General features: G+C 41.5%; 1 protein-coding gene across 1 annotated transcript in view; it reads left to right on the top strand.

The window, feature by feature from the left end:
- Positions 1-2,864: 2,864 nt before the first annotated feature.
- Positions 2,865-13,532, top strand: part of CHD1L (chromodomain helicase DNA binding protein 1 like) — a 61,872-nt gene continuing 51,204 nt past the window's right edge. Inside the window, exon 1 of the mRNA XM_053592606.1 lies at positions 2,865-3,026. Within this exon, the coding sequence (XP_053448581.1) occupies positions 2,894-3,026 (133 nt within the window). The 5' untranslated portion in view covers positions 2,865-2,893. The remainder of the gene's footprint in view (positions 3,027-13,532) is intronic.

The raw sequence follows: 13,532 nt of genomic DNA on the forward strand, positions 1-13,532 counted from the left end.
CACACACCATGCTGACTGGTCTCATGACTACAGATCTCAAGTGGCCTTTGCTACTGCTTGGCAATGCTACCTACTACATTCCGCCAGCCAATTCACACTCTACTCCCCTAGACAACTGCTTCACAACCTTTCCCTCCTGAAACCTCCCAAACTCCCTTCCCCCTTTATTGCCTCTTATTTCTCTTGGACAATAGAAATAATCAGCAGAAGTCTTCCATGTGCTGTCACCTGTCTATATCCAAGGCTTTCTGCTGGCTCTGAATGAACTGTCTATGCTAATCCCTCTGTGCATTAATCCCATCTCTTTTCACTCAAGAGAAGAGACACTCCTGTATCATTAGTTTTTCTCTTTATTAGCTCATTCCCATCAGCACTTACCATGCTCTAATTTCACCATCTTAAGATGAAACAACCCTTTCTGATTCCACCCTTTCAGTTACTACTCCCAGTTTTCTGCTCCCTTTTACAGCAAAACTCTTTGAAAGAGGTGTGAGATGACCGGTCTCCACTTCCTTCCCTCCCATTCTCTCTTTAAATCAACTTCAGTCATGCTTTTGGCTTCACCAATGCATGGAATTATTCTTATAAAGACCATTAGTTACCATCATGTTGTCCAACCCAGTGATTATTTCTCTGTGCTGTCTTCACTTCACCTCTCAGCTGCATTTGACAGTTACTCCCTTTTCCTTGAAACTGCTCTTGACTTGGCTTCAGGGATCCTATCCTCTTAGTCTTCATACTATGTCTTTGGCTGCTTCCTCTTCATCTTCTTCACTTCTAAATATCACTTAGGCAAGTCTTATTCTCTTTATAGTTTCAGTCATCCACAGGAGGTCCCATCCAGTACCAAGACTTAGGTTTCATCCTAAATTTTGACTTCTATATTTATATTTTGGTTACCTAATCAAAATTGCTCTTGCATATATAATAATCATTTCATGTTACCCTTTCAAAAATGAGTTGTTTTTCTTCAGAAATAAACACTTGACATTCCCTAAATGTCCTTATTCTCAATCTTCCTCCCTCCATATGGCAACTCCATTCTACCACTTGCTCAGGCCAAATCCATGAAATCATCACTTGTGCTTCCATTTGTCCCAGATGCTCAATCAGTGAATCCCATAGGCTCTATCTTTTCAGTATGTCTAGTATTTGACGACTCCTCACGACTCCATTGTCACCCTGCTGGCTCCCAAACAATCATCTCTTAACCCGACTAGTGTAATAGTCTCCAAACTGGCCTCCCTACTGCCAACCTGCCCTCTCTATAGACTGTTTTTATTCAGCATCTGGAGTAAATCTTCACTAGCAAACTTGGAGTCACTCAGTTGTATTTTAGATGCCAGACTCAATATACCAACAGTCTACTTAGTTTATAGATAGGACCCTATCTCTAGTATTTTTTTAAACAAATGTGCTTTAAGTTAAAATAATAAACAGGCTTTTGTTCAAGGGGTAGATGCTTGATACTACTGCTTCAGCAGTTAAACTTACCAGTAGTCTGGAGGGAAGGAAATAAGTCAAACATGGAGACCAGAATGCAAAAACCACCCAGGAGCAACCTAGAGGACAGAAGGTCTCCTAGAGAGGCCACCCAAGAACATGAATCTGTCTTAAGGTTTTCAGAAAATGCCAAAGTAGGAAAGCTGCTATAAAAAAAAGCACTACAGCCACATTGTGTGATGCTTTTACTTTTGTTTAGCATTGATCCTACCTGATGTTTGTTTATTGCCTATCTCCTCCTTCTAACATACAAGCTCCACGAGATTGGTGGACTCTTATCTACAGTACCACAGGGACGGCTGGGCACATTCTATGAGGCTCAATCAGTACGCTTGATCTTAGCCCAAAGGCCGAAACGATCTGTCAGTATTTACAGAACGACTCAATACACGAAATTTATTTCAAGGGAAGGTGAGGATAGGGGTGAGGTGTGACTTTAATGTGAGTTTACTGAAAAGGGAAGCATCAAGATTAACCTAAAGGAGAATAGTATTCTGACATTACCCAGAGAATAATAATAGTTCCAGTTTTGCCAATTACCATTCTAAGCCTCAGTATCCTCACCTGGCCTCACCCCAGGGTGGTTGGGGAGACAACTGTGGTACCCAGTTATCGGGTGATGAGAGTTAAATGATAAAATATATGTAAAACCTTTTGGGCAGCACCTAGAACTACGTCAAAAACACAGCTATTTTGTTGTTATCATAATATTTATACTACTGTTACATACCGCGTACATAAATCCACTCACAGCCGACGTTGACTCTTGGTGACCCCTAACTGAACACATTGCTCCCACCTGCTCCTCATAATTCACTCGCGATACCACGGCAAAGACGACTGTCATGATCTTAATTTACTACCATTCAGAGGTACCTAACTTTGGTCTGCAGCTAATAGTGAATAAGTAAGAGGACTGCAGGGTCTAACTAAACCAATTTAATCACTAGTGTGAACCAAATTTGCGCATGCTACCCTTTACAATCCTGCAGGACCAGGACAAAGATTTATTGAATTCTCCACCTCCCGGAGCTCGGGTGGGTTTCGGACACATGTCTGTCAATGTTGATTAGATAATAAATGAATGAGCACATGTCATCCCCCTGAGGAGCATTTCAGGTTGACAATAGCCTTGCACACTCCTCAGCACGATCAGAAAGAAGCTCACTAGCCAGACCAAGTCAGCCCTCCTAGTCCGCACCGCGGGAGCATAGGGAATGAGCCAGCAGCCGGAAACTCCGAGCACTGGCGCGGCTCGGGGAACCCGCGCACCACGCGCCCTCTGGCGGTCACTGCGCGCGCAGGTCTGGCCGAGGCGCTGCGGACCCGCCTTCCAGCGACGCGACGGAAAAGCGCACGGGGCAGCGCGGGCGGGGCCACTCCCGCCGGAATGGAGGACACCCCGGCTGCAGCGCGCCGGGATAACATTCCCGGCTTCTTAGTGGCGCTGCAGACCCGGGGCAGACCTGAGAAGGCGCAGGCGCGGGTGCAGGAGCAGGACTTGCGGCAGTGGGGGCTGACAGGTGTGTGGGCTCCGGGCAAACTTCCGCCCAACTCGCCGGGACTGGCCTCGCTCGGGCCGCGGGCGCCGCAGGAGGACTGCTCGGTGGGTGGCTTGCCTGCTGTGGCCGGGGCTTTCCCTTCCTGCTGCCGGCATCGTGGGTGGAGAGGAGCCTGTGCCCGGGGGCTGGTGGACCCGGCTCCCGCCTGTGCCGCACGGGCCGGCAGGCGCGAAACTACTGGCGTTGCGGGCGCGGGAGCGGGCCGAGCCCGCGGGAGGGGAGACTGGTAAGTGAGGCCCGCGCGAGTGCAGCCTCCGAAGGCGAGAGGGCGTCCTGGAGCGCCGGTGGTGTAGGTTTGGCTCCTGACCTGGGGGGTTCGTTGGTTGCTTCAGTAAAGCTATCAGAACTCATCGCCCAGCTTCAGTTTTCTTCTCCGTTTGCTGTGCGCGTGCAGGTACTTTACAATTCGCCCCTGATAATCTCTCCGCCAACGATGTATTTTGAAATAGACGGCCGAGCAAAGTTGGTCTGCTCCCCGCCGCGCGTACGGTCGGTCTGCTTCCACTGGCGCTTCCGGAGCGTCTTCAAGGCGCGAAGTTTGCGGTCTGCGGCGGCTAACAGACCGCCCCAGCCTCGTTCTTCCCGTTTCTACATTGGGAGACCATTGCGGGCCTTGGCAGTGGGACAAAGTTGTGCATCAGTAATCAGTGATACAGGCATTCGATATTTATTTATTTATTTATTGGTAGACAGGGTCTCACTTTGTCGACGTGGGTAGAGTGTTGTGGCGTTATAACTCACAGCAACCTCAAATTCTTGGTCCCAAGCGATTCTCTTGCCTCAGCCTCCTAAGTAGCTGGGACTACAGGCGCTCACCACAAGGCTCAGCTAGTTTTTCTACTTTTAGTAGAGATGGGGTCTTGCTCTTGTTTATGCTGGTCTCGAGCTCCTAAACTCAAGCAGTCCGCCCACCTCAGCCTCTCAGAGTACTAGGGTTATAGGTGAGAGCCACCGTGCTGACCTAGTTTTCTCTTTATTGCTGAGCACTACTACACAGTGTGGATATGCCACAGTTTATTTTAAACATTCACCAACTGAAGGCTGTCTGAGTCATTTCTAGTTTGAGGCCGTTACAAAAAAAGATGTTATAAACATTTGTATACAGATCTTGTGTGATTATAAATTTTCATTTCTCTGTAGTAAATTCCTAGGAGTGCTGTGGGTACCTGATGTGGTAGTTGCATGTTTAATTTTCAAAGCGGGCCGGATGTGCTGGCTCATGCCTGTCTGTACTCCTAGCACTCTGGGAGGCTGAGGTGGGAGGATTGCTTGAGCTCAGGAGTTAGAGACTAACCTGAGCAAGAGCGAGACCCCCGTCTCTACCAAAAATAGAAAAAAGTAGCCGGGCATCATGGTGGATGCCTGTAGTTGCAGCTACTCTGAAGGCTGAGGCAAGAGAATCTGCCACAGATTTTTTTTTTAAAGAAACTGTTAAACCTTTTTCAGAGTGAATGGTATGAGTGATGCAGTTTCTCTACATCTTTGCCAGCATTCGGTATTGGTACTTTTAATTTTTGGCTATTCTAATATAGGTGTAGTAATATCTCTTTGCAGTGTTAATATTAATTTCCATATTGGCTAATGATATATATATCCCCTTTGATAAAGTACCTCATGTCTTTTGCCCATTTTTTAATTGGTTGGTTTTGTGTTTTCACAAATACTGGGTACTAGTATTGTTCTCAGATACATGGTTTGCAGAAGTTTTAAATTTTGACTTAAATTGATCAGTTTACCAATTTTTCCTGTTATGGATCGTGTTTTTGATGTTGTGGGTTTTTTGGTGTCAGGTATAAGAACTTAATGCCTAGGCTGAGATGCTAAAGAGTTTGGGGTTTTTTTTCCCAAAAATTTTTATATTTTTACATTTATTCATGATCTATTTTGAGTTAATTTTTGCCCCACAGATTTCGATATCTTGTATTTTCATTTCTATTTAGTTCAGGATATTTATTTCCCTTCAGACTAATCTTTGAATGATTATTTTTTGGAAGTGTATTGTTTAGGTTCCAGGGTTTACAGATTTCCTCTTACTTTTTTTTTTTTCTTTTCAGTTTTTGGCCGGGGGTTGAGTTTGAACCCACCACCTCCAGCATATGGGGCCGGCACCCTACTCCTTTGAGCCACAGGCACCGCCCTCCTCTTACATTTCTGTCAGTGATTCTAATTTGGTTCCATTGTGGTCAGAAAACACACTCAGTATTTCAGTTCTTTTAAATTTGTTGAGGTTTATTTCATAGCCCGGTAGTAAGCCTTACACAATAAGCCCTTTTTCTTTCAATACTCCAGACATGTGCCACTTGCTTTTGATGAGTAGTTTGCTGTCATTTGAATAGTTTTTCTCCTATAAGGAAGATGTTGTTTTTCTCTAGCTACTCTCTGTCTTTATTTTTAGCAGCTTAATAATCATGTGTGAGGTTCACTCAGCTTCTTGAATCTGTAGTAGGTCTTTTGCAAAATTTGGGAAGTTTGGGCTGTTATTTCTTTAAGCATTTTTCAGCCCTATCTTTTCTTATCCTTTCCTTACTGAGTATCAGTGAACAAACGTTAGATCCTGAGACAGTGGGCTCCAGTGCTGTACAACGACCCCCTCCCCACACCCTGTTAAGGAGGAAGCTAAAAGCAAGAAGTTAGTCTGGAAGAGGTAATGGGGTCCGGATTGGGAAAGCAGGATGAGGCCACCCCAGTGAAGCTGCCAGCACTGCTGAGGCATACTAACCTTATAGTTCTTGTTTTTTAAAATAATTTTTGCTAAGCTAGCCAGACATACCAGAAATTACCACAAAACCACTTCTGTATGCTCTAGGTTGTGAAACCCGTAGCTTGCTTTGCTGGCTCAATAAAAGGTATTTTTAGGGCGGCGCCTGTGGCTCAGTCGGTAAGGCGCCGGCCCCATATACCGAGGGTGGCGGATTCAAGCCCGGCCCCGGCCAAACTGCAACCAAAAAATAGCTGGGCGTTGGGGCGGGCACCTGTAGTCCCAGCTACTCGGGAGGCTGAGGCAAGAGAATTGCTTAAGCCCCAGGAGTTGGAGGTTGCTGTGAGCTGTGTGAGGCCACAGCACTCTACCGAGGGCCATAAAGTGAGACTGTCTCTACAAAAAAAAAAAAAAAAAGCTATTTTTAGTTACACATGCTAACCTATATAAACTGTCTTAAAGCTGGAGGTCGCTGCCCCCCCCGCCCCCCGATTTTCTATCAGTGGGGTAGCCTGCTGGCCAGTCTGAAAATACAGCTTTAAATAAAAGACTCCTATTGAACTTTTCAATTTGTCTGATGGTCATATATCGCATACCATAATAATCCTTTGTTATGGTCCTGCAGTTTCCTGAGGTTCATTTGTTTTCAGTCTAATTTCTCTTTCTTTGCCCACCTGACTGTGAGCCTTTCAGTTCACTGATTCTTTCTCTCTTCCTTACATTCTGCTGCTGATTTTATCTATTAAGGTTGTTTTTGGTTATTGTATTTTTCAGTTTTAAAATTCCCATTTTGGTGTTTTTTTCATCTTTTTAGTTCTTTGTGGGCATTTCCTATTTCTCAACTGAGGCTTTCTACTTTTTCGGTTGTTCAAGAGTGTTTAATTGCTTGTTTTAACATTTTCTTCATTACTGCTTTAAAATCTTTCTCAGATAATTCCAACATCACGTTATCGAGGTGCCAGCATTTATTGATTATCTTTTGTTGTTCAGTTTGAAACCTCCCTAGTTCTTGATGTGATGAATGGTTTTTAATTTGAACCTGGACATCATTGAGATAGCTAGCAGTCCAGGCTCATCTTCTCAGCCTCTGTCAACGTCTCTTCTTTCCTGCTGGGGGAGGGTGGGAGTTCTGGCTCCTCCTGTTACTGGCTGAAATCAAGTGATGTATAACACAAATATAGGAGACTAAAGGCAGATAAAGGGGCATGGAAGGGCCTCACAACTGGTGGGTGGGGATAAAAATGCCAGCTTCCTACTTGGCCTTCTTTTATAGCAACCTGCTGGAGTGTTGGGGCAACTCCTTGTATTTGTGCAAAAAAATCTTTGCTCAATCTGCTTTGCTGGTTTGGGTTGAGCCACAGACCCACCCCCATGGTGTTTGGCAGTTAGAATAGAGAATATTGTAGAATATTGTCTAAAAGTTTTCTGTCTTGCTAGGCTGTCATTTTTAGCAGGAGCAGGCTTTTGTTGGGTGTGTTTTATTTGTTCTGTCTACACCAAGTGATGTTTCCAGTTTACTGATTTCTTAAAAAGAAATTCCAGGGAACTTACTATCCTATCATTCCTCAGGTTCCAGGGTTTCTAGCCAGTCTGCTCCTTTACTATACCTTTCAGAGTCTCCTATGTTTGTGTTATATATCACCTCCACGCCTGTCAGAAGGAATAGGAGAAAGTACATACACTACATCTTTTTGGAAACAAGTCTCCAAATTTCACATGTCAGTTTTCTTTGACTATTTCAAGTTTCTAATCTATGAAATAGGAATAATACCGACTGTGTAGGATTGTTATAAGAATTAAGTTGAAATACTGCAATTTATGTAAAGTGTTCATTTCTCTGATTTTTAGTGAGCGCCTAAGAAAAATAACTTAAGTTTGTAATGTTCTGCAATTATGATATATTGTATAGTTTTTTTAAAAAAAATTATGAATTATATTGTTGCAAATAGTTCTTACGTAAAGAATGGTTAGTCTGCCTTCCCCAAATTTGGCTATCTCTGAAATTGGATTTTTTTTTTTTTTCCTAAGAGAAAAGAGAGGTAGCAGAAGCTCTGTGTGGATTTCAGAAATTTTTCTGCCATCCTTGAATGCTGTTAAACTCCCTTTATGAAGTATCATTTCCATTCTTAACAGTCCTCCTCTGTTGAAGCATTATTTTTTTATTATTATTATTAAATCATAGCTGTGTACATTAATGTGATCATGGGGCACCATACACTGGTTTTATAGACTATCTGACATATTTTCATCACACTGGTTAACATAGCCTTCCTGGCATTTTCTTAGTTATTGTGTAAACTACGTAACTTAGTTTACTTAGTAAACTACATTTACTAAGTTTCACATGTACCCTGGTAGGATGCACCGTAGGTGTAATCCCACCAAATTGCCCTCCCTCCCTCCATCCATCCTCTCCCTTCCCTACCCTCCCTCTCCCTCTTCCCCATATTTTTGGTTATAACTGGGTTATAGCTTTCATATGAAAGCCATAAATTAGTTTCATAGTAGGGCTGAGTACATTGGATACTTTTTCCTCCATTCTTGAGATACTTTGCTAAGAAGAATATGTTCCAGCTCCATCCTTGTAAACATGAAAGAGGTAAAGTCTCCATCTTTCTTTAAGGCTGCATAATATTCCATGGTGTACATATACCACAATTTATTAATCCATTTGTGGATTGATGGGCACTTGGGCTTTTTCCATGACTTAGCAATTATGAATTGGGCTGCAATAAACATTCTGGTACAAATATCTTTGTTATAATGTGATTTTTGGTCTTCTGGGTATATGCCTAGTAGAGGAATTACAGGATTGAATGGCAGATCTATTTTTAGATCTCTTAAGCGTTCTCCAAACATCTTTCCAAAAGGAACGTACTAGTTTGCATTCCCACCAGCAGTGTAGAAGTGTTCCCTTTTCTCCACATCCACGCCAACATCTCTGATCTTGGGATTTTGTGATATGGGCTAATCTTACTGGAATTACATGATATCTCAAAGTAGTTTTGATTTGCATTTCTCTGATGATTAAGGATGATGAGCATTTTTTCATGTTTGTAGGCCGTGCGCCTGTCTTCTTTAGAGAAGTTTCTCTTCAAGTCCCTTGCCCAGCCTGTGATGGGATCACTTGTTCTTTTCTAGCTAATACATTTGAGTTCTCTGTGGATTCTGATTATTAAACCTTTGTCGGAGACATAACCTGCAAATATCTTCTCCCATTCTGAGGGCTGTTTTCTTGCTTTACTTACTGTGCTCTTGGGTGTGCAGAAGCTTTTTAGTTTGATCAGGTCCCAGTAGTGTATTTTTGAAGCTGCTTCAATTCCCCAGGGGTTCTCCTCATAAAATACTCGCCCAGACCAATTTCTTCAATGGTTTTCCCTACACTCTCTTCTAGTATTTTTATAGTTTCATGTCTTAAGTTTAAATCTTTAATCCAGTGAGAGTCTATCTTATTTAATGGTGAAAGGTGTGGGTCCAGTTTCAGTCTTCTGCAGGTTGCCAGCCAGTTCACCCAGCACCATTTGTTAAATAGGGAATCTTTCCCCATTGAATGTTTTTAATTGGCTTGTCAAAGATCAAATAACGGTAAGTAGCTGGGTTCATCTCTTGGATCTCTATTCTGTTCCATACATCTACCTCTATGCTTTTGTGCCAGTACCATGCTGTTTTGATCACTATTGATTTATAGTATAGTCTGAGGTCTGGTAGCATGATTCCTCCTGCTTTGTTTTTATTTCTGAGTAATGTCTTGTCTATTGGAGGTTTTTTTTTATTCCATATAAAAGGAAGTATTATTTTTTCAAGATCTTTATGACAGTGGAGCTTTAATAGGGATTGCATTAAAATTGTATATTGCTTTGGATAAAATGGACATTTTAATAATGTTGATTCTTCCCAGCCATGAGCATGGTATGTTTTTCCATTTGTTAACATTTTCAGCTATGTCTTTTCTTAGAGTTTCATACTTTTTATAGAGATCTTTCACATCCTTTGTTAGATACTAACTCCCAAATATTTCATCTTCTTTGGCACTACTGTGAATGGAATAGAGTCCTTAACTGTTTTTTCAGCTTGACTATTGTTGGTATATATAAAGGCTACTGATCTATGAATATTGATTTTGTAACCTGAGACACTGCTGTATTCCTTGAACACTTCTAAGAGTTTTGTAGTAGAATCCCTGGTGTTTTCCAGATATACAATCATATCATTTGCAAAGAGCGAAAGTTTGATCTCTTCTGACCCCATGTGGATACCCTTGATCGCCTTTTCTTCCCTAATTGCGATGGCTAAAACTTCCATGACAATGTTAAAGAGCAGTGGAGACAATGGATAACCTTGTCTGGTTCCTGATCTGAGTGGAAATGATTTCAGTTTAACTCCATTCAATATGATATTGGCTGTGGGTTTGCTGTAGATGGCCTCTGTTAGTTTAGGAAAGGTCACTTCTACACCAATTTTCTTAAGTGTTCTGATTATGAAGGGATGCTGGATATTATCAAAAGCTTTTTCTGCATCAACTGAGAGAATCATGTGGTCTTTGTTTTTTAATTTGTTTATGTGCTGAATTATACTTATAGATTTACGTATATTGAACCAGCCTTGAGACCCTGGGATAAAACCGACTTGGTCATGATGTATAATTTGTTTGAAGTGTTGCTGGATTCTGTTTGTTAGGATCTTGTTAAATATTTTTGCATCTATATTCATTAGTGATACTGGTCTATAATTTTCTTTTCTTGTTGGGTCTTTTCCTGGTTTGGGGATCAGGGTGATGTTTGCTTCATAGAACGCATTGGGTAGTATTCCTTCTTTTTCTATACTTTGGAACAGGTTGAGTAATATAGGTCCGAGTTCCTCTTTAAAGGTTTGGTAGAATTCTGACGTGAAGCCATCTGGTCCCCGGCTTTCTTTTTAGGGAGGTTTTGTATGGTTGGTGCTATTTCAGAACTTGATATTGGCCTGTTCAACATTTCCATTTGTCTTGGAAGATGATGTGCTTCCAAGTATTGGTCAATTTCCTTCAGACTTTCATATTTCTGAGAATAAAGTTTCTTGTAATGTTTATTAAGGATTTTTTTAATTTCTGAGGAGTCTGTAGTTACTTCGTCTTTGTCATTTCTGATTGATGGAATTAAAGATTTTAGTCTTTTATTCCTGGTTAGGTTAGCCAAAGGTTTATCTATTTTATTGACCTTTTCAAAAAACCAACTTTTTGATTTATTGATCTGTTGTATAATTCTTTTGTTTTCAATTTCATTTAATTCTGCTCTAATTTTGGTTATTTCTTTTCTTCTCCTGGGTTTGGGGTTGGAATGTTCTTCCTTTTCCAGTTGCTTAAGATGTCCCATGAAGTTGTTAACTTCCTGTCTTTCATTCTCTTGAGGAAGGCTTGCAGTCCTATAAATTCCCTCTTAGGACTGCCTTTGTGGTATCCCAGAGGTTCTGATAATTAGTGTCTCATTGTCGTTTTGTTCCAAAAATTTGGCAGTTTCCTTCTTAATCTCATCTGTGACCCAGCTGTCATTCAGCATAAGGTTATTTAACTTCCATGTTTTTGTATTAGTATGCAGATTCCTGTTGTTACTGAGTTCAACTTTTATTCCATGGTTGTCCGAGAAGATGCAAGGAATAATTTTTACCTTCAAATTCACTGAGGTTAGACTTGTGACATAAGATGTGATCGATTTTGGAGTATGTTCTGTGGGCCGAGGAGAAGTATGTTAAGAAGTTTGTTTTGTTGGGATGAAATGTTCTGTAGACGTCTGCTAAATCCAAATGTTGGATGGTTAGGTTTAAATCTAAAATTTCTTTGCTCAGCTTGTTTTTGGAGCATTTATCCAACACTGCCAAAGGAGTGTTGAAATCTCTGACTATTATGGAGCTGGAGGAAATCAAGTTGCTCATGTCTGTTAGAGTTTATCTTATAAATTGAGGTGCATTCTGGTTGGATGCATAAATATTAATAATTGAAATCTTATCATATTGAGTATTACCTTTAACAAATGTGAAGTGACCATTCTTATCCTTCCTTCCTTTTGTTGGTTTAAAACTTATTGTATCTGCAAATAGAATTGCAACACCTGCTTTTTTCTGATTACCTTTTGCCTGAAATATGAATGACCATCCTTATAGTTGTCTTTTAAGGTAAGATGTGATTCTTGTATGCAGCAAATATCTTGCCTGAGTTTTTGTATCCAGTCAGCCAACCTGTCCCTCTTTAGAGGACAGTTTAAGCCGTTCACATTAATGGAGAATATAGATAAGTCTGGTAAAATTGGGGTATTGAGTTTTTCGAAAGTCCAGTGGACATTTTTAATCCTTTCGCCACTGTGGAAGTTGGAGTTTGATCAAAAGTTTCTGAGTGAGGATTGTGCTGGTCATTATGGAGGATAGGTCTGATAAATATCCTGAAGAGCTGGTTTAGTTATGGCAAATTTCTTCAACATGTGAATGTCATTGAAGTATTTAATTTCTCCATCATAAATGAAACTCAGTTTAGCTGGATACAGGATCTGGGGTTGAAAGTTATTTTGTTTTAGGAGATTTGAAGTCGATGACCACCCTCTTCTGGCTTTAAAAGTTTCAGCAGAGAGATCTGCAGTCATTCTAATATTCTTCCCTTTGTAGGTAATGGTTTTCTTACCTGTGGCTACTTTTAGAATTTTCTCCTTCATATTAACTTTAGTGAAGTTAATTATGATGTGCCTGGGGGATGTCTTATTTGGGTTGAGTCGTGCTGGGGTTCTGAAACTGTCTCCTATCTGAATTCCAGAATCTCTTGGCATGGGCAGCGCCTGTGGCTCAGTCAGTAAGGCGCCGGCCCCATATACCGAGGGTGGCGGGTTCAAACCTGGCCCTGGCCAAACTGCAACCAAAAAATAGCTGGGCGTTGTGCGGGCGCCTGTAGTGCCAGCTGCTCGGGAGGCTGAGGCAAGAGAATCGCTTAAGCCCAGGAGTTGGAGGTTGCTGTGAGCTGTGTGAGGCCATGGCACTCTACAGAGGGCCATAAAGTGAGACTCTGTCTCTACAAAAAAAAAAAAAAAAAGAATCTCTTGGCATGTCTGGATAATTCTCTTTCATAATTTCATGGAGAAGGGCCTTGCGAAGCCACTTCATCGCTTTCTGGGATTCCAATGAGGCAGATATTAGCCTTCTTCAAATTATCCCAGAGCTCTCTGAGAGAATGATCCGTTTTTGCTCTCCATTCCTCTTTAGCTTTGAGAGTTTGGGAGCGTTCAAAGGCTTTGTCTTCAATGTCAGAAATCCTTTCTTCTGCTTGCTCCACTCTGTTACTGAGGGATTCTACTGTATTTTTCAGATCTTTGAGGACTGCAAATCTTGCTTCAATGTGTCAAAATCTTTGGTGGTTTTGTCTTTAAATTTGTTGAATTCTTGAGACAACTTTGAATTTCTCCTCGAATTTCTAATTCCAACTTTTGAATTGCTCCTCAAATTTCTAATTCCAAATTTTCCTCCATTCTGTTAATCTTGTTTGCAATCCAGATTCTGAATTTGATTTCTGACATCTCGGCTATCTGTTTATGAATGGGATCTTCAGTTACATCTGCCATATCTTTCTTTGCGGGAGTGGGGGTTGATCTACTCTGGTTATTCATGTTACCAGAGTTTTTCCACTGATTCCGCCCCATGATTATTTTACATCATTTGACTTTTACCCTGGAGCTTTGCCGAGGACCCGTACAGTGCTACGTCCTGAGAAACTGGGAACCTGCTTGTTGTGGTGGGGCTAAGTGGCTCTGTCTTGT

This window comes from Nycticebus coucang, chromosome 5, assembly GCF_027406575.1.
Source record: "Nycticebus coucang isolate mNycCou1 chromosome 5, mNycCou1.pri, whole genome shotgun sequence".
Lineage (NCBI taxonomy): Eukaryota > Metazoa > Chordata > Mammalia > Primates > Lorisidae > Nycticebus > Nycticebus coucang.